General features: G+C 40.2%; 1 protein-coding gene and 2 pseudogenes across 1 annotated transcript in view; 2 read left to right on the top strand and 1 right to left on the bottom strand.

Moving 5' to 3' along the window:
* Positions 1 to 11,584, top strand: part of DNAH5 (dynein axonemal heavy chain 5) — a 196,427-nt gene extending 184,843 nt beyond the window's left edge. Inside the window, 1 exon segment of the mRNA XM_045847800.1 lies at positions 11,063 to 11,584. Coding sequence (XP_045703756.1) covers positions 11,063 to 11,214 — 152 coding nt within the window. The 3' untranslated portion in view covers positions 11,215 to 11,584.
* A 4,834-nt stretch (positions 11,585 to 16,418) lies between these two features.
* Positions 16,419 to 16,789, bottom strand: LOC123824562 (annotated as a pseudogene).
* Positions 16,790 to 17,105: 316 nt separating this feature from the next.
* On the top strand, positions 17,106 to 18,249 carry LOC123824561 (annotated as a pseudogene).
* Positions 18,250 to 21,395: the final 3,146 nt, after the last annotated feature.

Below are 21,395 nucleotides of genomic sequence, written 5' to 3'. Positions count from 1 at the left end.
ATTATTGACTTGATGTTTTCAGGGGGCTTTCGTTGTTGTGTTTTACTCAGTTAAACTCTTCTCAGCAATAAACACCTTTCTGAGCATGTGGAACTTTCCTGTTCATTTTTTAAAATTAAAATTTCTGGCCCTGGCTGGTGTAGCTCAGTGGACTGAACACAGGCCTGCAAACCAAAGCATCACTAGTTTGATTTCCAGTCAGAGCATATGCCTGGGTTGCAGGCAATATCCCCAGTATGGGGTGTGCTAGAGGCAACCATACATTGATGCTTCACTCCCTCTCTTTCTCCCTCCCTTCCCCATCTCTCTAAAAAAAAATAATTAAAATCTTTAAAAAAATTAAAATTTCTTTATCTATCAAAAATCACTTTATTTTTTACTCACATTTTTATTGCTGTTCTAGTATAGTTGTCTCCATTTCCCCCCAGTTCTCCCCACACATCCCTACTTCCCACCCTCAATCTTACTCCCCTTTAGCTTGGTCCATGTGTCCTTTATACATGTTCCTTAATGACCTTTTCCCTCTTTTCCCCTGTTATCCCCTCCTCCCTCACTGGTTACTGTCAGTTTGTTCTTAATTTCAATGTCTCTGTTATATTTTGTTTGCTTGTTTGTTTTGTTGATTAGGTTCTACTTATAGGTAAGATCATATGGTATTTGACTTTTACCTCTTGGCTTATTTCATTTAGCATAATGCTCTCCAGTTCCATCAATGCAGTTGCAAAGAGTAGGAGCTCCTTCTTTCTTTCTGCAGCACAGTATTCCATTGTATACATATATCACATTTTTTTATCCACTCATTTACTTATGGGCACTTAGGTTACATCCAGCACTTGACTATTGTAAATTGTGCTGCTATGAACATTGGGGTGCATAGGTTCTTTTGAATTAGTGTTTCAGGATTCTTAGGGTATAATCCCAGCAGTGGAATTGCCAGGTCAAAAGACCATTCCATTTTTAGTTCTATGAGGAAATTCCATACTGTTTTCCACAGTGGGTGCACCAGTCTGCATTCCCACCTACAGTGCACTAGGGTCCCCTTTTCTCCACAGCCTTACCAGCACTTGTTGTTTGTTGATTTGTTATGGTGGCCATTCTGACCTGTGTGAAGTGGTATCTCATTGTGGTTTTAATTTGCATTTCTGTGATGGCCGGTGATGCTGAGCATCCTTTCATATGTCTCTGGGTCTTCTGTATGTACTCCTTGGAGAAATATCTGTTCAGGTCCTTAGACCATTTTTTAATTGGGTTGTTTGTATTTCTGGAGTGTATTCATGTGAGTTCTTTATATATTTTGAAGATCAAACTTTTGTCCGAGGTGTCATTTGCAAATATATTTCCCCACACGATTGGTTCCCTTTTCATTTTGCTGATGTTTTCTTTAGCTGTGCAGAAACTTTTTTATTTTGATGAAGTCCTATTTGTCATTTCTTTCCTTTATGCCCCTTGCTCTAGGGGACATATCAGTGAAAATATTGCTGCATGGAATACCCAATTTTCCTGCCTGTGTTCTCCTCTAGGACTTTTATTGTGTCATGACTTATATTTAAGTCTTTTATCCAACATACACACAGTGAAATGATTACTATTAGCTGTAAACTTTAGAGGTAACCATGGTAGTGGATCCTAAGGAAATACTGATTTTGTGACAGCAGGACAAAATATTTTTCTTTAAGCAAGGGATAAAATTTAACATCTTTTTAAAAGACAGCTTTTAGTATCCCCACTCATAGATGAATATCCAATTTGGAACATGGGCCAAGGAAAGAGAGTTTATAAACTATGAGAACTTATTTTTTAAGCAAACATTGGGTTAATGCTTTATATATATACCAGCCACAGCCTTAGGTGCAAGAGACACAAGATAACTATGAACCTGATTCAGCCCACAAAGGACTCAGTCTAGTGAGGGAAACTGGTATATAGATAGAATTTAATACATGTTATGACAGAGATTCACCCAGAATGGTCAGGAGGCCTTAGAAGGAGATCAAAACTATGCCTAGGAGGTTGGTGCAGACTCCTTAGATGTGCTCTGCAGGAGGAGAATGAGTGTGCTAGAGAGTTAAAAAACGATTTCCTTTGGCAGAGGGAAATAACATTAGCTTCCTTGGTCATTCCATGAATAATTACCTGGTAATGAACATCTGCCTTGCACTGCTTAGGTGCTGGGCATGCAACAGTGCAAAAAGAACAGGGAGAATCCCTATTGTCGTGGAACTCAAAAGGGAAGGACAGCCCTGGCTAGGTGGCTCAATTGGTTGGAGCATCATCTTTTACACCAAAAGACTGTGGGTTTGATCCCAGGCATCCTAGGCACATACATATGTTGCAGGTTTGATCTCCAGCTGGGGTGTGTAGAAGAGACAACCAATCTGTGTTTTTATCTTACATTGATGTTTCTCTCTCCCTCTCTCTCTCTCAAATCAATAAAACATTTTCTCTGGTGAGGATATTTTTAAAAAGGAGGGAATGAGTAGCCTAAAACAAAGCAAATATAGCCAATCCTTGTTACTCATGGATTCTCTATTTATGGTTTCACCTCCTGGCTAAGATTATTTGTGACCTCCAAATCCATGTTTTTGGCATTTTCATGATCACTGACAGATATGCACAAAGGAATGAAAAATGTGAGGCTCTCAACATGCATGTCCCCAGTTGAGATTGACTATGTGACACTGTCTCAGCTGTAAACAAGTGTCCTTTTTGTGGTCTGTTTGGTGTTACATTTTCACATGTGTGTACCTTTCACTGTACATAATAGAATTCCCAAGTGTAGGGCTGAAGTGCTGTCTGGTGTCCTGAGTATGAGAAGGCCACCACGTGCCTTACAGAGAAAACACATGTGTTAGATGTGCTTCATGTAGACATGAGATACAGTGCTGTCTGCCTCGAAGTCAATGTCAGTGAGTCAACAATGCATATTAAAAAGGTGTTGTTAAGTGAAAACACACATAAAACAAAGTTTTGTATTGGTGGGTTTTGAAAATGGGACCAAAGCCTCTCAAGAACCTAAGCCTCTATTTCCCCTAGAAGCACAGGTTCCATGGTCCCCAATTCAGTGTTCATGGAGACTTATACATGAGTCCCATGAGTAACAACAATTGATTATAAGTGAACATACTGGTGTCACATAGTTTTTGTTCCTATAAAGAAAAGTACACACTTGGTATGATAAGAAGTAAAGTACTTTAGGGTTGGACGAAGGCCTCGTTGATGAAAGAACATTGAACTGGCATCCAGGTGACAGAAAGTGGCTCTTCTGACATCAAGAGGCAAGAGTGTGAAGGTGTGAGTTAGCAAAGGGTTGCTGTGTTGGAGGAACAGAGAGAAGGGGTGTGAAAGAAGAGGAACCCATGGGAGAGGAAAGAAAGGTGAGGGCTCAGCACAGGCCCTGGCCCGTGGATACCCTGCTCAGGATACGCTGGCTGTATTTGAGAGAAACGCAAGTCTGCCTGGGATTGGGCAAGCGTACTACCTGTGACCTCGTGTTTACTGGCTCTCAGGGCAGTGTGAGATCCTGGGACAGTGGCTCTTTTATACAAATGAAAATCAAGTGTTCTTTTGGCTAAAAATCATATTTTAGAAAATTTGCGTTGTCCTATCATTGTAGCTAGTCAACATGTTGTAAAAATGTTTTCCTTATAAAATGCAAGAAAGGTCTTTCTCATGTGGAGTTAAGGGTTACTTTTTTATTTCTTGTGACTAAACTGTAAAAATCCATTGCAATATGACATTGAACATCTCAGCATGGTAGTATTAAAGTAATAATTTTATAATTCAGGCAATTCCTTATGTAAGAACAGATTTTTCTACAAGCATTGTGTTTGCCCTGCTGGGTGTTAGTCAACAGTGAGGCTCATTAGCAGCAGGTAAGGGAGGAAATAAAATAAACAAATGAAAAAGTGACTAATTTCAAAGTACTGAAAGAAGAAAAAAGAAAAAATTTTAGTTCTCTATTCTTTTTTTTTGGTTTCAATAGAAATTGGTGGAAACTTGTTTTACTAATTAACTTTATTGTTAGAGAGCTGTTTGTTTAATCATAAAAATAACATTCTGTTGCTCTTTTTGTATATTATATCTAATTTTCATTCATTTTTGATAACTGAATAGGGTTCTAATTAAGATAAAGAGGTGTAGCATTGTTAATGGCCAAAGGACACTCCAACAAAAGCACAGTGTTTTAAAACTAAAATCCTTATAATGAATTCTTCTCATGTTAATATGAAGGGCAATTTTCAGCTTAAATAATTTATCATTATTATCATTATACTGAATTGGCTTACTTATTTTCAGAAAGATGTCTAGAGATTTATTTGAACTCTAAAAATTGAGCGATAGATCCCCAAATGTTTATTTTATTCATGTTTCTTGTCCAGACATCATGGGGAAGTTGCCCAAATAGTGCTAAGTTTACCAAGAGGGTAAAGGCACCCACACAACTCAGGTCCTCTATTTTCAAATGAGGGTGAAAAAAGGCAGACATAGGAAGGATTTGTTTCCTCATGTATTTACTTCGTAGATAGTGATGCTTATAAATGAACTGCAGTGCTGTAGCTGATGTGATGGGAAAACCGTGATTACAACATTTTGAGGGAATGACGCAAAACTTATAGGTACCTCTGGTTATGTCATAGGCTGAGAAAAAGCTCTGGGTCCCTGCAGCTAATGAGGATATTTCCTGCTTGGGAACACATTTTTCTAAGAATGCCCTGTAACTCCTTCTCCACCTACCACTGCAGATGGTGGGGTGTGGGTGGGAATAGCCCGTGGGTGCCCAGGAGGTGGAGAACTTGTGACTCCTGAGCCCCATAGCACTTAACCCACTTCAAATTTGTAAGCCTGGAACTCTGTCAAAGACAAGGAGAATACAAGCCTGGGGAATTTGTTTTTGTGAAGAGGTAAGTACGTGGTAGGAATCGTAAAGAAGGGATATAGAGACAAATCTAACACATCTTGGGCAAGTACCGCATTCCAGACATTATATAATGGCAGGTATTCACATATATTAACTTATTTAACCTTTACAATAACTCTCTAAGATATATCATGCCAATTTTGCAGATGAGGAAAGTAAGGTTTAGAGACATTATGCAATTTGCCTGTGATTCCCACCCACCAAAGCTGGTATCAAAATCCCAATCATCTGTTGTGGGATGAATGCAGGCCTTTGGGAATTCCTGGGGTTAGTGTTCTACTTAAGACCTTGCATTTAGGCAGTCTCTGAAAATCAAGGCTAAATTGAAAACAAGGGCAGCTCCTTGCATTTTGAAGTCATGGGTTTATTTTTCTCAGGTAGCTGCTAAAGCAGACATACTAACATCCTCTGCTGAAGGAAAATCTCACCCAATGGCCTCCCTCTCCTCATGCTTCAGGCTAAAGGAGGTCCCCTCCCCTGCCTACTTACTGGTGGGGCCACATGTTCATAGGTAGAAGAGAGTCAGGCACCTAGAGCCAGGCACCTAGATATTTAGGTTGCTCCCGTGCCTTTATCACCCTAGTGATTAGTCATGTGGCTTTGGAGGGGACTCGAATATGCTAGCAACTGAAGTCAGGTATCTAGTTATCGCTGGTTGATTTTTACATCTTTCTGCAAAGACCCAGAAGCACATGCATACACATAGTATGTCCAGCTATTGCTGAGATGAAGAGCACAGGCTCTGGATCTGATCTGGCGAGGCCTGGTTCTTGCTGGGTCCCCCACAGCTTTGTAACCTTGGACAAGGAGCTTGCCTGCTCACAGTCCAATTTCTCATCTGTGAAATGGATTTAATCATGGTTCCCATCGCACAGGTTGTTGAGAGTACTACACTGACGATGTTCAGCACATAGCATACAACAAATCATTTTATTATTATTGTTATTATTGATATCTGACATGCTTGTTGAAAGATTAAAAGAAATATCCTATGTAAGGGAGCTCTATCTTATATCTGAAGAAGGGGTGTCCAACCTGCAGGCTGCATGTGGCCCAGCACGGCCATGAATGCGGCCCAGCACAAAATCGTAAATTTTCTTTAAACTTTTTTTGCTCATCAGTTTTCATTAGTGTTTGTGTATTTAATGTGTGGCCCAAGACAACTCTTCTTCCAGTGTGGCCCAGAGATGCCAAAAGGTTGGATACCCCATGTAAAATGTTATTAGCAAAAGAGGGGTTAAATAAAGGGATGATTTACTAAGTCATCCAACCTTTTGGTGTCTCTGGGCCACACTGGAAGAAGAAGAGTTTTCTTGGGCCCCACATTAAATACATTGCAACACATAATCACACACACACAGGAACTTCTGGCCAAGATGGAGGTGTAGGTGGACACACTGTGCCTCCTCGCACAATCAAAATTAAGGATAACAACAATTTAGAAACAAACAACCAGAACAGACAGAAAATTGAACTGTACGGAAGTCCAACAACCATTCGTCCAGATCGGTGAAAGGGGCAGAGTTGGAGACCAGCGGAGAGGGGTCGTAGCAGGAAAAAGTGGTGTCTGGCAGACCCAGGCACGTAGGGCTCAGGTGGCTGTTGGCAGACCTCAGGTGCACAGGTGGCAGCTAACAGACCCCAGGCTTGGGGAGGTAATAAGCTCCCCAGTGGGGTACACAAGGCAGCGGGGTGTCCGCAGTCACACACTCACACGCAGATAAACCAGGTGAAAATGGACAGCGAGATAGACGGAGCAACCCAGGGCCCCAGCGCCGGGAAATAAAGCCTAAAAGCACCGATTGAAAACACCTGTGGGGGTTGAGGCACAGGGAGAGATTCCCAGCCTCACAGGAGAGTTCGCTGGAGTAACCCACAGGGTCCTAGAATGTACACAAGCCCACCCACCCGGGAACCAGCACCAGAAGGGCCCAATTTGCTTGTGGGAAGCAGCAGAGGGGACTGAAGTCCGACAGAGAGTGGAGCAAGAGCCATTATTCCCTCTCGGACCCCGCTCCCACATACTACATCACAACCCAGCAACTGGGTTGCCCTGCCCAGGTGAACAACTAAGGCTCCCGCCCCCTATATGTAACAGGCATGATCAAACAACAACAAAAAAAAGATGGCTCAAATGAAAGAACAAATGTAAGCCTTAAAGCCAGTACTTTTAAGCAACCAAGAGATAGCCAACCTATCAGATGCACAGTTCAAAACATTGGTGATCAGGATGCTCACAGAATTGGTTGATTTTGGTCACAAATTAGATGAAAAATGAAGGCTACACTAAGTGAAATGAAGAAAAATGCATAAGGAACCAATAGTGTTGGGAAGAAAACTGGGTCTCACATCAATAGAGTGGAACAGAAGGAAGAAAAAACATACAATCAGAAAAGAATGAAGAAATAAGAATTCAGAAAAAATGAGGAGAGGCTTAGGAACCTCCAGGACATTTTGAAATGTTCCAACATCTGAATTATAGGGGTACCAGAAGGAGAAGAGGAAGAGCAACAAATGGAAAACTTATTTGAACAAATAATAGAGGAGAACTTCCCCAATCTGGCAAAGGAAATGGACTTCCAGGAAGTCCAGGAAGCTCAGAGAGCCCCAAAGAAGTTGGACCCAAGAAGGAACACACCAAGGCACATCATAGTTACATTAGCTAAGGTAAAAATGAAGGAGAGAATCCTAGAAGCAGCAAGAGATAAGGAGACAGTCACCTACAAAGGAGTTCCCATCAGACTGTCAGCTGATTTCTCAAAAGAGACCTTACAGGCAAGAAGGGGCTGGAAAGAAATATTCCAAGTCATGAAAGACAAGGACCTATATCCCAGATTGCTCTATCCAGAAAAGCTTTCATTTAGAATGGAAGGGCAGATAAAGTGCTTCTGAGATAAGGTCAAGTTAAAGGAGTTCATCATCACCAAGCCCTTATATGAAATGTTAAAGGGACTTATCTAAGAAAAAGAAGATAAAAAATATGAACAATTAAAAAGACAGCAAACTCAGAATTATTAACAACCACACCTAAAACAAAAGCAAACTAAGCAAACAACTAGAATAGGAACAGAACCACAGAAACAGAGATCACATGGAGGGTTAGCAACAGGGGAGTGGGAGGAGGAGAGAGGGAGAAAAGGTACAGAGAATAAATAGCATAGACAGTAGGGAGAAAATAGACAGAGGGAGGGCACGAATAGTATGGGAAATATAGAAGCTAAATAACTAATGACACATGGACACGAACTAAAGGGGGAATATGGGTGGGAGAGGGTGTACAAGGTGGAGGAGAATGAAGGGGGGAAATGGGACAACTGTAATAGCATAACCAATAAAATATATTTTAAAAAATCACACACAAAAAATCTCATGATGTTTTAAGTAAATTTACAATTTTATGTTGGGCCGCATAATAGCCATCCAGGACTGCATGAGGTCCGCAGGCCGAGGGTCAGACAGCCCTAACTTAAAGGCTACATAGGGGATCTCTACAGAACTTGGTTATTTTGGGCATGGGAAGGAATAAATGATGTAATAACATTTGGATGAAAAATGTAGGCTAGAGAGGGAGATTACATAGTTAGAAAATGAAATTCCTTCAAGGTGTTTCCTCAAAGCCTTTAGGCTCCTGAAGCCTGTAGCTCACCAGTTTTGACAGCCGCTTCTCCGCTCCTCCTGGAGCCCAAGGCTTTGAGCATGTTTAGCTGATTTGTTCTACCTACATAGTATGTTTATTTTCCCCTTCAAAGTTATTTGTCGAACCAGGCTTAATGGTTTGGAATCATCTGTTTATGTGGTGGTTGAGCATCTGTCAGCACTTCCACTATGAAAGTGTATTTTCAGCGGCTCCCAGCCCTGCTGCAGAAGTCTGCTGCATGCTGTGACTTGGCATGGCCCCTGCAGTTCTGATGCAATTACAAATAAATGACATTGGATCGATATTACAGAGGATTTTTAAACCTGATTTTTGTAAAGGATATTATTTTTTTCCAATTATATTTTTTCTGGGGATTAAAATCTGAGCAGTCAAATACTTGCCAAGTCATAATTATTATAATTATCATTTGGTTCAAATGTAAGACTCCAATGACTTACCGTAAGATTTACAAAATGATTATTAATAAAATTTTCATCCAGAAGAACAAGTAGTTATATATTGGTTTTGTTTACAGATCCTAAGATTAAAGGATTTAAATATATCAGTTAGTAGAGTTAGTATTGACTGCACTTCATGAATTTACTGTTATTCACGTAGATTCATATATTTGTGCAATTATGATTACTAATAATATTCCCTCCAGGAATTTTAAAAATAGTACCTAGATGTAAAAATTAGGTGTTGCATTACTTAGATTGTTTCTAAGGATTAATTTCATGTGATTAAGCAAACACGTAGCTTGAAAATACTGTAAAATATCTATTTTAGAACCAGGTGTAACATCTGTGGTATTACTGACATTTTTGGTCCAGGTAAGTCTTTGCTGGGAGGGGCTGCCCTGAGTATTATAGGATGTTAGCAGAATCCCTGCCCTTTACTCACTAGATGCTGGCAGCACCTCCTCAGTTTTGATAACCAAAAATATCTCTAGAGATTGGCAAATCACACCCTCCCACCCTGGGAGTAAAATTGCCATTGGTTAAGAATTGCTGCTTTAGAATATTTAATATTTTGTATTGCAACTTATCTATAATATTATCATATTTAGATATTTAACATCTTCCAATAAAATTAATTATAGTGAAGATATAAAAGCATATGGTACAGCAGGTTGAAGGTTTTATTGGGGCCAACGAATGAGACTTTAACTTCTGATAGTGCCTTGCTTTTGTAATGTGTTAGGGAAAGCTAAATTATTGAGCAAGTTAGTTTGGAGAAATAAATTCAGTCACTTTGATATATTAACATTGCATTTAGAAAGTTACCATTTTCATGTATCAGTGCCCATGTTTGTAACACTAATTAACCAAAACAAAGTTATCCTCTTGGTTAAATGTGTTTTCATTTCAATAGTTATATGAGGGCCATTTATAATATTGGCCTTCCAGAAGAGTACAAGGATGGGTACAGACACAACTTCTGTCCTGAAGAAATTTATAATCTGGAAGAGAAGGGGAAATAATATCCTGCCTCCTGAGACGGATGCTATAAGATATGCAGATAAACCACTCTGGACACAGTAGATTTAACAAGAAGCTAATGAAGCTTAAACTCCAAGTCTACTCAATGCAGAGGCTCCTTCCCAAACCTACTTATATATTTGTAATTTTTTACTCTTTTTCTTAAAGATCCCTTTTTCCCAAATTGTATGTTTATGGCCATATGAGGCCTGGATTTGCCCCTGATCATGGGGTTTTCCAAGGGTGGAGAGAAACTGAGCCTTTGATTAAGGATGAATACATTAGGGAGGACCTTTGAAGGGTGGCCATTCACAGGTTGTCTTTCACGGCATATGTGGCTTTGGATACGCCCTGTATTCCTCTACTTCAGAAAAGCAGACTGAATCTCAGGAAGCTGAACTCTGTTACGACTCTGCTTCTCAGCCACTTAGATTTCTCTACATATGGAGAACTCACACCACCTGGCAGGAGGGGGACCATCCTCTGTCCTGTGATTTCAAATGTGGTTTGGACTATGGCAGGGAGAGCTGAAGACAGGACTTTAAAATAATAATAATAATAATGAAATAATAGTGGGTGTTGGTTCTGGATATCGGATTAAAAGGGACAGGTGCCTTGTGCCAAAAGCAAGCTCTAAAGAAAAAACAGAGAGGTCATGAGAGCACAAAATTTGGCAGGAAAGTAAAGGAGAAAGGGTGGAGGAGGAATGTTGAGAAAAGGAGAGGGAGGGAGGCAGTGGCGGGAGGTTCATGGTCATGTTATATGGGCAGGGGTTACTGACATGGGACAAAAGGCCAATGGGGAAAACCTGAGTATGTCTGGATATCTTGTCATGTCCACTGGAAACCTGCGGTAGCATCTGCTTCATATCTAGGGATTGACTGACCTCAGGAAGAATTTCTCTCATTTTACCAAACCCATCTCTCTTTGGAATGACCTTCGAAATGCAGATATTTGGCTCTGCACTGTTTGAGTTACTTAAATTAGAAAGTCACCAAGTTTTTTTCTTGTATGATTTTTTTACAGCTCTAAGAGATCCTCGGTTTTACTCCTGCCCCATCTACAAGAAGCCAGTCCGAACGGACTTGAATTACATCGCTGCTGTGGACCTGAGGACGGCCCAGGCACCGGAACACTGGGTGCTCCGTGGGGTCGCCCTTCTCTGTGATGTCAAGTAACATGGGGCATGTCCCCACCCCGTACTTTGTAAAATGCAGGATACAAGTGATCACAACCGTTATCTTGTATGAGCAGTGAACATCGTGTACATCAGGTTGATCATAATGAATGAGCTGCATAGGTTTTCCCTTGGCTGGATGCTTAATTATATTTAACCTGTTTTATCATAAATGACCAATCACTGTGTTTGTAGAAAAGTTACTTGGTGATTTAAAAGAAAAAATTACAACTTCCTAATGAAGCATGGCCTTCAAATCCACAATAATAGATTTCCTTCTTTCTTCAAGCCTAAGGAACTGACTGGGTTAAACAGATGGCATTTCCCTGGAAAAGGTTATTCGTCTGTTAATGGGCTTCTGGTGACAACCCTGTTCTCTAAGGCAACATGGCAAGTTTGTGCTGATTTTGCTTTTATTGCCTTTCTGCATTTAGGTCAAGTTAAGAGACTTTTTTTTCATGGTTCAAACAGCCAATTAAAAATACCTTTTAAAAATAGAGGGAAATAGAAAAAATGGGGTAAGAATGTGAATGGACACATAGACAGTTCATGTAATCTATAGAATAGACATATCACGTTCAATCCCACTGGTAATTAATAATAAGATACTAAGTGATATTTGTTATAAGAAAAAAATTAAAGCTAAAAGTAAATTGTGCTGAGATCCTTGCAAAAGGGTTTCACTCACAGATCCATAGAGCAATGAAAACCGACCGATACTTTTTGTAAAATAGTTAAATAACTAAGCAGAGAAAGAGACATAAAAAGTTTCAGAGGCTTTGGTCCTTATTTTCTCTTCTGGAAATCTATACCAAGGAAACCATTTAGAAGACTTTAAAAATTTATATGTAAAAATATATTCAATAACAGACATAAATTAAAAATGCCCTAAATATTCAATAATAAGGTTGTGCTTAAGGAACTTAAGAGATAATTAGGCAGCTATGAAAAATGTTAAAGATTTCATAAGGTGGAAATAGTAGACACATATTAATTGAAAGATGCAATCACAAATGTCGAGCACTGTGATTATAACTGTAAAATGTATTTACATGTGCATGAAGATAAGACAGTAATGTGGAAAAATAAAAACATGCATGATAGCATGGTAAAGGTTTCAGTTGACTTGGAAAAAAGTAATAATTGGAAGAAAAAAATAAGGAGAAGATAAAAGTCTTAGATAGTGTGTACCATACACTGTATGGGGACTTCACACAGGTTTTTGTTATTAAACAAAATACTATCTAAGGAAACTTTGATAAATTTTTATTTTAAATTCTAGTTAGAAATTGCTTCATCTATAACCTATTGACTAAAAAACTTGGTCGGTATTAAATTAGAATGGTGGTTTGCAAATGTTTGGTTAACTTAGATCTGTACAACTTGTTTCTGATGACAAAAGCTTTCATAGGAGGGGGGTGGTGGTAGGGAGACAAGTGTAGGCCCCTATCATTAGGCTTCACTTTGTCATAAGCAAGTATCAATTTATGCTAATTATGGCAAGATAGACCTGAGTGGTTCATGTGGCTCCTACCCATCGAGGATGATGCTGTTTTCATTTGAGTGGTTTCTTTTGGCCTGAGTTAATATATCAGTTGATTTATGTGGATTGTGGGGAAACCATCATTTTATTTTGAAGAACGTGTAATGAAAATGTGAAAACAATCAGAATTAATAAAGAGTTGTTAATGAATGTCTGAATTGAGATTAGTACTTATTAGAAAGGGGGTAAGTGCCATCAAGTATTCAGAATTAAGCTTTCAAAACTTGATTTTAAGTCAAATAACTTGAAAATGCACAATTCATATACTGTGATATACTCATGTTGGTGTGTGTGTTTGTGTGAATATGTTTTGGAGACCCAAAGTAGAACAGGACATCATGAAAATAACTAGCAGCTTTTGCAACTGTTCAGCAAGGAATGTCTCTGAGCAGTGAAGAGCCAATGAGGTGCCGTTCTGCTTCAACTCCATCTTTATACCCCTCCCCCCATGAAAGGGCGTCCTGCATTCTGCTGAATCATGGGCTAGGGAGGACCCCCTGACTGATCTGCCAGGTGATGGAGGGAGTCACTAACTTCCATGGATGTGGAGAAAACAACATTGAGGGACTTGCTGCCATGCAGAGTGAGAGAGCAGTCTTTTTCATCTGTGTCAGTATTGGCCTATCAAAATATTACTGATTTTGTACCCCCTGTGTGTCAGGCACTCTGGTGCACTGGTGGAATTTGATGGGAAAAAAATTGTCACAGTTTCTGATTTCATGGAATGTGCCAAAGAACCAAAGACAGAGAAAATAAGACACTATTTAGGTATGTAATTTTATGTAATCTCAATTTATGAGTGTATAACATGACACATGTATGAGGTGCACAGAACAAAAATACAAAGAGTGTGGGTTAAATGCTGTGAGGGAAATACAAGGGAGACTGCAGCATTTTGGGTGAGTCACAGATTAGCAGGCAGAAGCCTCATGATAGTGGTTATCTGTCTATCTATCTATCTATCTATCCATCTATCTATCTATTATCTGTCTCTTTATTTTATGCATCAAAGACAGGAGTGTAAAGTTTTATTAAGGACAAGGTTAAATGCAAATCTGAATGTTCCCTAGAAATGATGTTTTGTGTAAACAAGGATAAGGGACCCCTAGATTTAAGATGTCACTGGAGAGACAAAGAAATGTTTTATGTTAGAGGGATTAGAATTAGAAATCCAACCAACATAGATTGGGTGAAGGGAAGCATGTCACCTGGAGTTCAAGTGCACAGGCAAAGTAACAGGCACTTCTAAATGGCAGAAGATTTAAATATTCTTTGGCAAGCTGAGAGGAAGGAGTAAGAGGGCCAACAATTGGAGGAGTTTATTACTTTGAAGATGGGAAAAAGCCAAAGAAGATGGAGCCAAGTATAGTTCACCTCTTTTTTAAAAAATTATTTTATTGTTGTTCAACTAAAGCTGTCTGCATAGGCTGGTCAGAAGCAAAACACTATCCTAGAGAGCTGGATTTGGAGTGCTTCTGCTACATACTGTACTCTTATGACCACACAAGGTTTAAAATGCATCTGCCCTAGATGTGTTATTAAATAATGATGATCTTCCTTTGTTCTGGCCAATGCATAGACAAATGTGGGTGTGTCTCTGTAAGTTCCTGGGTTCCTACCAGATCCTCGTCTTTACCCTCTTTGCGGTGCTGACATCAACAGCTTTCATCTTACCAGGTCAGGAGTCAGCATGTTCAGGACCACAGAGTTCTGACTTGGAGACTGTCTTCACAGATTGCCCCAAATGACTCTGGCAGTCCATGCTTCTGGTTGTCCCTGAAAACTTCCAGTAGGGACTTCCTGGTAGTAAAACAAGACAATGAACAGCAGGTATCCAAAATGTGTTTATTGGATGGTTCCCTGCTCACCTGGAGTCAGGGGCAGTGAGTGCTCCTTCCTTGGGACGGAGTACCCCCTGGAAGCCTTGCTGCCCTCCTGTGGGCTGGTGGAGGACTGTGGAGCAGCCACATTCAGAACTACCGTCTGTGCGTGGATAGAGGTGTGGCGATGTTACAGCATCCTGGGCATGTCACACCCAGGAAGCAGGAACTGGGGTTCTGCACAGGTGCTTCTTCTGGTGTTCCCTGTTCTCCTCTTCTGATGAGGGATGAAGGAGGTCCTTAGTGAGAGGCATGTTGTTGTGGGGAGGTTGTCACCACCTAAAAGGTGTTCTCATTTATTTCTAACTAAGAAGGTAGAGTGTAACAGCAGCTGGGAGCTCCCCTGAGCTGAAACAGCCAATGTACATCCTTGCTGGGCTTTTTCTGGTCCTCTGGCTCCCCTGTGCAGCTCACAGCAACCGGTGAGCCTCTCTGCAAGTAGGGTCCTCCCAGAATTGGGACAAAGGGAGAAAACTTTGCTACATTAATTATCCTTCTATACTTGGGGCTGTAATCACCATTTCACAGATACTTACCTCAGTCTTCTACGATCCTTCCTTTAAGGAAATGTTGGCTGTTTCCTTAAAGGGAAAGAACATTGAACCAACTCAGCTTCCATGAGGCCTTGTCCCCATCTACTGGGGGCACTCTTTCCCTGCAGAGATGCAATTTAACTGGGCCACAGGGAATGGCAGCCAAAGGTGACATCTACATTCAAACATGAAGGAGAAAGAGAAAACATCTCAGCCCCACAAGTACTGAGGACATACTGTCTGTTTCCTAAAGGGAGGAGGCGAGCATGGAGCCTGAAGGATGAGTGACAGGAAACCTGGCCAGGACGGGAGGGCTGAGAAGGACTGCTTCCTGAATGCATTCGAGAACCTCGTTATGACTGCTGCCAACTGCAGAATAGTGGCTGATGGAAATCATATGTCTGTAAGTCATTGGAACGAGAACTCCTTCTTTGTGTTAAATGTTATTTGCAATAGAAAAACCTTGTTGTAAAGAATTCAAGATGTCAGCCCTGGCTGGCGTAGCTCAGTGGATTGAGCGCGGGCTGCGAACCAAAGCATCGCAGGTTCGATTCCTAGTCAGGGCACATGCCTGGGTTGCAGGCCACGGCCTCCAGCAACCACACATTAATGTTTTTCTCTCTCTCTTTCTCCCTCCCTTCCCTCTCTAAAAATAAATAAGTAAATAAAAATCTTAAAAAAAAGAATTCAACATTAAGAGACATGATGAGCAAACCAGTATAAATAAAATACTCTGCATCAACAATGTCTTTATCAATGATAAAGTTTTGTTCAAAGGTGCAGCATTATGGAAAATAGATATGTTAATGCACACTAATAGTATAGTTTATAATATTTGCAACACAAAAATATTTAATAATGATAAAAATGTGATAGTATATGTGCAAGCAATTTTCTCTTCAAGACATAATATGCCCCCTACACCCAAATCTACAACATAGATTTAAAAAAAAAATTGTCAGGCCCCGATGAGCGCATAATCACTTACATTTTACTTATTTATTTATGTATTTATTTTGGTGCTAATTCTAAATAGCTCTATTTAGGACATTACACTTTCCACTTTACAATACAGTGCTTATAAAGTGCATTATTTCCTTTCCCTGTGCACATAGTCCGTGTTCAAGTATCAACAATGCTCAGTTCATTATACAGCATCTCAACTTTTAAAACTGCCTGGAATTTGCTACAAATGTGGGTCCTTCAGTATTTTGTGTGGAACAATGCTACATCTATGCAAAAGGTTGGCTTAATCAACCTCTTCAATGGTGGACCCTGAGGAGACTCCCCCAGGTAGAGGGGCTCCACCACCGGGGAGCCCCCAAGCTTTCCTCCCGGCATGCCTCCTGCACTCTGGTACAGCTTAGTGATGATTGGGTTGCAGACTTTTTCCATCTCTTTCTGCTGATGTTCGAATTCTTCCTTCTCAGCAGTCTGATTCTTATCAAGCCAGTTGGTGATTTCATTGCCCTTGTCAACAATCTTCTGTTTGTCCTCACCATTTATCTTGCCTTGAAGTTTTCCATCTTCAACAGTTGCTTTCATGTTGAATGCACAAGATTTGGCTGAGTTCTTGGAAGATACCTTGTCCCACTGCTTGTAGTCCCACTTCTGGGAATATATCTGAGGGAACCCAAAACACTAATTTGAAAGAACATAAGCACCTCTATGTTCATTGCAGTGTTATTTATAATTGCCAAGATATAGAAGCAGCCCGAGTGTCCATCAGTAGATGAGTGGATAAAACAACTATGGCACATTTACACTATGGAATACTACCCGGCTATAAAAAAGAAGAAAATTTTACCCTTTGTGAGAGTATGGATGAAACTGGAGAACATTATGCTAAGTGATATAAGCCAGTCAGAGAAAGACAAATGCCATATGATTTCACTCGTATGTGGAATCTAATGAATAAACTAAACTAATGAGTAAAATGGGGACAGACTCATATATGGAGGACAGGATGACAGCTAGTGGGGGAGGTTATGGGATAAAGGGATTGAGCAAAAAGGAAAAAGGACTCATGGATGTGGACAACAGTGTGGTGATTGCTGGGGGCAGGGTATAAAGGGACTAAAAGGTAAAATCTTTGGGGTAAAATCTATGGCTGGCGATACCACTTAGGTGGGAAAGACTTTAACAACCGAACGGTCAACCATTTCATTGTACAGTTCTAGTGCAGGCACTAGAAGGACATCAGTGAGGATAAGAGGGCTGTTCTCCTTCTAACTGCTTACGTGAACATGCTAAGCATATTCTCTCTTCCAGCACTGAGGCCAGTATTGAGATTTATTTGCTCTATGAAGGAATTGACTTCTATACCTCTATCACCTGTGCTCAGTTTGAAGCATTGAATGCTGACCTTTTCTGTGGCACCCTGGACCCTATAGAGAAAGCCCTTAGTGATGCTAGGCTTGACAAATCCCAGATGCATGGTATTATCCTGATAGAGGGTTCTACCTGTATCCCCAAGATTCAGAAAATCCTGCAGGACTTCTTCAGTAGAAAAGAGTTGAATGGGAGCATCAACCCTGATGAGGCTGTTGCTTATGATGCTACTGTCCAGGCAGCCCTGCTCTCTGGAGACAAACTGAAATGTTGCTGCTGTTGGCTGTTACTACTCTTTCCCTCGGCACTGAGACTGCTGGTGGAGCCATGGCTGTCCTCGTCAAGAGCAATAATGCAATTCCTACCAAGCAGACATAGACTTTCACCACCCACTCTGACACCCAGCCTGGGGTGCTGATTCAGGTTTATGAAGGTGAGTGTGCCATGACCAAGGATAACAACCTGCTTGGCAAGTGTGAACTCACAGGCATACCTCCTGCCCCTTGTGGTGTTCCTCGGATTGAAGTCGCTTTTGATGGAGATGCCAATGGGTTTTTAGTGTGTCTGCTGTGGATAAGAGTACAGGAAAAGAGAACAAGATTACCATCACTACTGACAAGGGTCATCTGTGCAAGGAAGACATTGAGTGCATGGTCCAGGAAGCTGAGAAATACAAAGCTGTTACATTTCAAATGCTACCTGTATTGCAAGTATTAGGAGTGATTTTAAAAATTACATTGTGCAATTGATTAGTGTTGATTAGTAGCCCCTGTCAGCACATCAAAGCAAGGTCTGTCAAGGTGAACAAATGGTGCACATATATTTACAATACGGTCTTCCAGATTGGGTGGCATGCTTTGGAAAACCATTTAACAAATCAGTACATTATGAAAACAAGGAAATCTAGTGGTTTTGCCAGGTAATTTTTCTGGTGTTCAGTTTTAAAACTTTTGATGTTGGTAGATTCTGGTCAGTTGACTGGTACCTGTTATGTCCACAAACACTTTCAATCAAGGATAGGAGAGAACTCAAGGTCAGCTTTAGATTCAAATATGAGATTTGGCTACGCAACTGTGAGTCTGCAAACATGTTGCTTGCCCCTTTAAAATGGTGAGCCTCATTCTGTGTTGCACTTTAACCAAGGACCTTATCAGTGCAAGAGTGGAATGTGTCACCTGCCTAGCATGCACCCTGAGGGGCTTTTCAGGTTTTCTTCTTGAGCCTGGAAAATCCTAAAGCTGAGTAGACAGTAATGATAGGTTGAACCCTACTCTCCCCTTTCATTTGCATGAAGAGAATAAAGGGACTAGGTGGGAGGGCAGGGAATTAAAGGGTGGAAGGAAGTATTCTGAGTGGAGTGGGATGGTGAGTAAGAAGGGGATCTGGTTTCTTTTCCTCAGGCACTGTTAGAATTTGATTATAGTCACATGCCACTTAACGAGGGCCATGCCTTCCGTGGAATTCATTGTTAGATGATTCCGTCGTCGTTGTCGTCGTGTGAACATCACAGAGTGCACTTCCTCAAACTTAGATGGTACAGCCGTTACTCAGCTAGGCTATGCGGGAGAGCCTAGTGCTCTAGGCTGCAAGCCTGTACTGCATGGTCCTGTACAAAACAGCATGAGGTTAAATCAAGTACAAGAGAAAGTGATGCCATCAAGACATGAGGTAAGTATGAGATGTGTGAGGCTGCTGCCCATGTAACACGGCATGATGCTTTACAGAAAATTTTTTATAAGTAAAGCGCACACTCTAAAATGATGGTGAAAGTATATGATAGTAAATACATGAACTAGTAACATGGTCATTCATCATTATCAGATATTATGAAGTCTACGTAATTGTATGTGCTATACTTTTACATGAGTGGCAGTGTGGCAGGTTTGTTTACACCAGCAGCACCACAGACAGGTGAGGAATGTGTGATGCTGTGACTTTGTGAGGGCTACAGGTTTTTCAGCCCTGCTAGAGCCTTGCGGGACCAGCATAGTGCATGTGGTCTGTTGCCGACTGACACATTGTTACGCGTGCACAACTGTAGCAGCAATAACCCTGGCGGATCAAGACAATGGATGAATAATCCCTCCGAAATGCTTCAAATGAGCCTCTAAAAAATAGCTTCTTTATCCACTGGATTTCAAAGTTTTCATTACAAATGCCAGCAGTATTAAGATCTAATATTATAACTTCAATGCCTTAAAAAATTTAATATGTGGTTTTATAATAGTCCTATTCGCTCCTCCCTTTAAGGAACATCCATAAAACCACTGTGTGAGTTGGCTAATGAGTTTTCTTCCTCTGCCTTTTCTGTGCCTTCATGATTTAGAGCTCCATTAGTTTCCCAAGGCTCTGGATTTATAGGCAAGTTTAATTGTTTCCAAGTTTGAGTTTATGTTGGATGGCTGCAGAGCCAATACTGGGAGCCTTGCCCTCCTTGGTATTTGCATGCCAAATGCCATTTTTCATTGAGCTATATGTTATCGTTCCTTGCTGTGTGTCATGTGGGTAGAGCCAAGCCATGCCGTGCAGCAGGCTACTTTGCTCCTGCTCTAGTAACATTGTGTGAGTGCTGCTAAGACCTTGCCTCATTTATTTCTTTGAGTAGGCTAATATGCATAGCATTCGTATCAAATGTAATCACAAACAGACTTGCCCAGAAAGCCAATTAAGTTTCCCCATATTTTGTGCAGGAGTCAATTTTAATAAGGCCACATAGAGTGTTCACGAGTACTTGAGAAAGGAGAAAGATTAAATCTGATGAAGGACACTGAAGAGACTGCCTAGAAGGCACGGAATGCGGAGATTTGTGAAGGATTATGAAGCGAAACCTGTGCTCTAGCTGATACTGAACATGCCTCTTTACTGCTGGGTGCAGTTTAAAATTCACCCCATGGTGTTTCACCTCACTCAGTGCAGCCTGCTGTGATCTATCCATTTATAATTTATTTATGCAGATTCTTAAAGCAAGTCCCAGTTGACCTGTTGAAAAAGAGTTTATAAAACATTTTAGGGTTTTATCATTTGAACAGCGATCATTTGCTTGCACCAATGAAACTTTTTGCTCTTCTAGCAAATAGCAAAAATGTTTTTAGTGTCTCAGGAATGAAATAAATTGCTATTGTTCATACCTTATATCCCTTGATACATTATATTACTGCTCACAAAGATTTATAAGTGTTACAAATGAGGGATTTTCAAAGATGATCATTGTAAGCATAATCATATTCTTGGAAAGCAAAAATTCTTTTGTAAGTATTTTGATTGTATTAGAAATCAGAAAAATCAAGCATTAACTGGAGAATATAGCTAATGAATATGTTTAGGTTGCTTTAGCCTATTTTGGTTTATTTTTATTTGTTGTTTGTTTTTCTAAAGTGTTTTCCTCATGCTAAAAGCCTACTAATATTCTTCAGTGGAGAAAAGCAGAACACATTTTGGGACCCATTTGATACCATGTAAAGATGGGGAAATTTACTGATAAATTTGGGCTGAGTATGGAATAGTGAGGCAACTTTTCTAAGATGATGTTAGAGATGTAGAATCATTGCACAGTTCATTATTTTGATCCCTACTAATACTAGTATGCTTGCATTTACATGTAAGTAAACCATTGCTCCTGCAAATATATATTATGTACAACATATAGCACAAACATGTACTGTTCTAAATTCTATGTCTTACATGCAAATAAAAATAATGAACTTAGTTTAGAGAAATTTAAATCTCTCTTTTCATATAATAGGAGTGGATTTTAGGTGAATATGAAAGAGAATAAAAAATCATCTGGGAATTAAATAGACCTTAGCAATATAATTTCATGCCAGCCTCCTTGTAATTTATAGCAATACATCTCACAGAAGCAATGGGACACTAGACACAGCCTCGTCACAGCCCG

The sequence above is a fragment of the Phyllostomus hastatus genome, unplaced genomic scaffold (genome assembly GCF_019186645.2).
Source record: "Phyllostomus hastatus isolate PE091 unplaced genomic scaffold, TTU_PhHast_1.1 phas_contig_58, whole genome shotgun sequence".
In the NCBI taxonomy this organism is placed as follows: domain Eukaryota; kingdom Metazoa; phylum Chordata; class Mammalia; order Chiroptera; family Phyllostomidae; genus Phyllostomus; species Phyllostomus hastatus.
The sequence above is the reverse complement of the archived record's forward strand: the minus strand, read 5'-3'. Positions and strand labels throughout refer to the sequence as shown.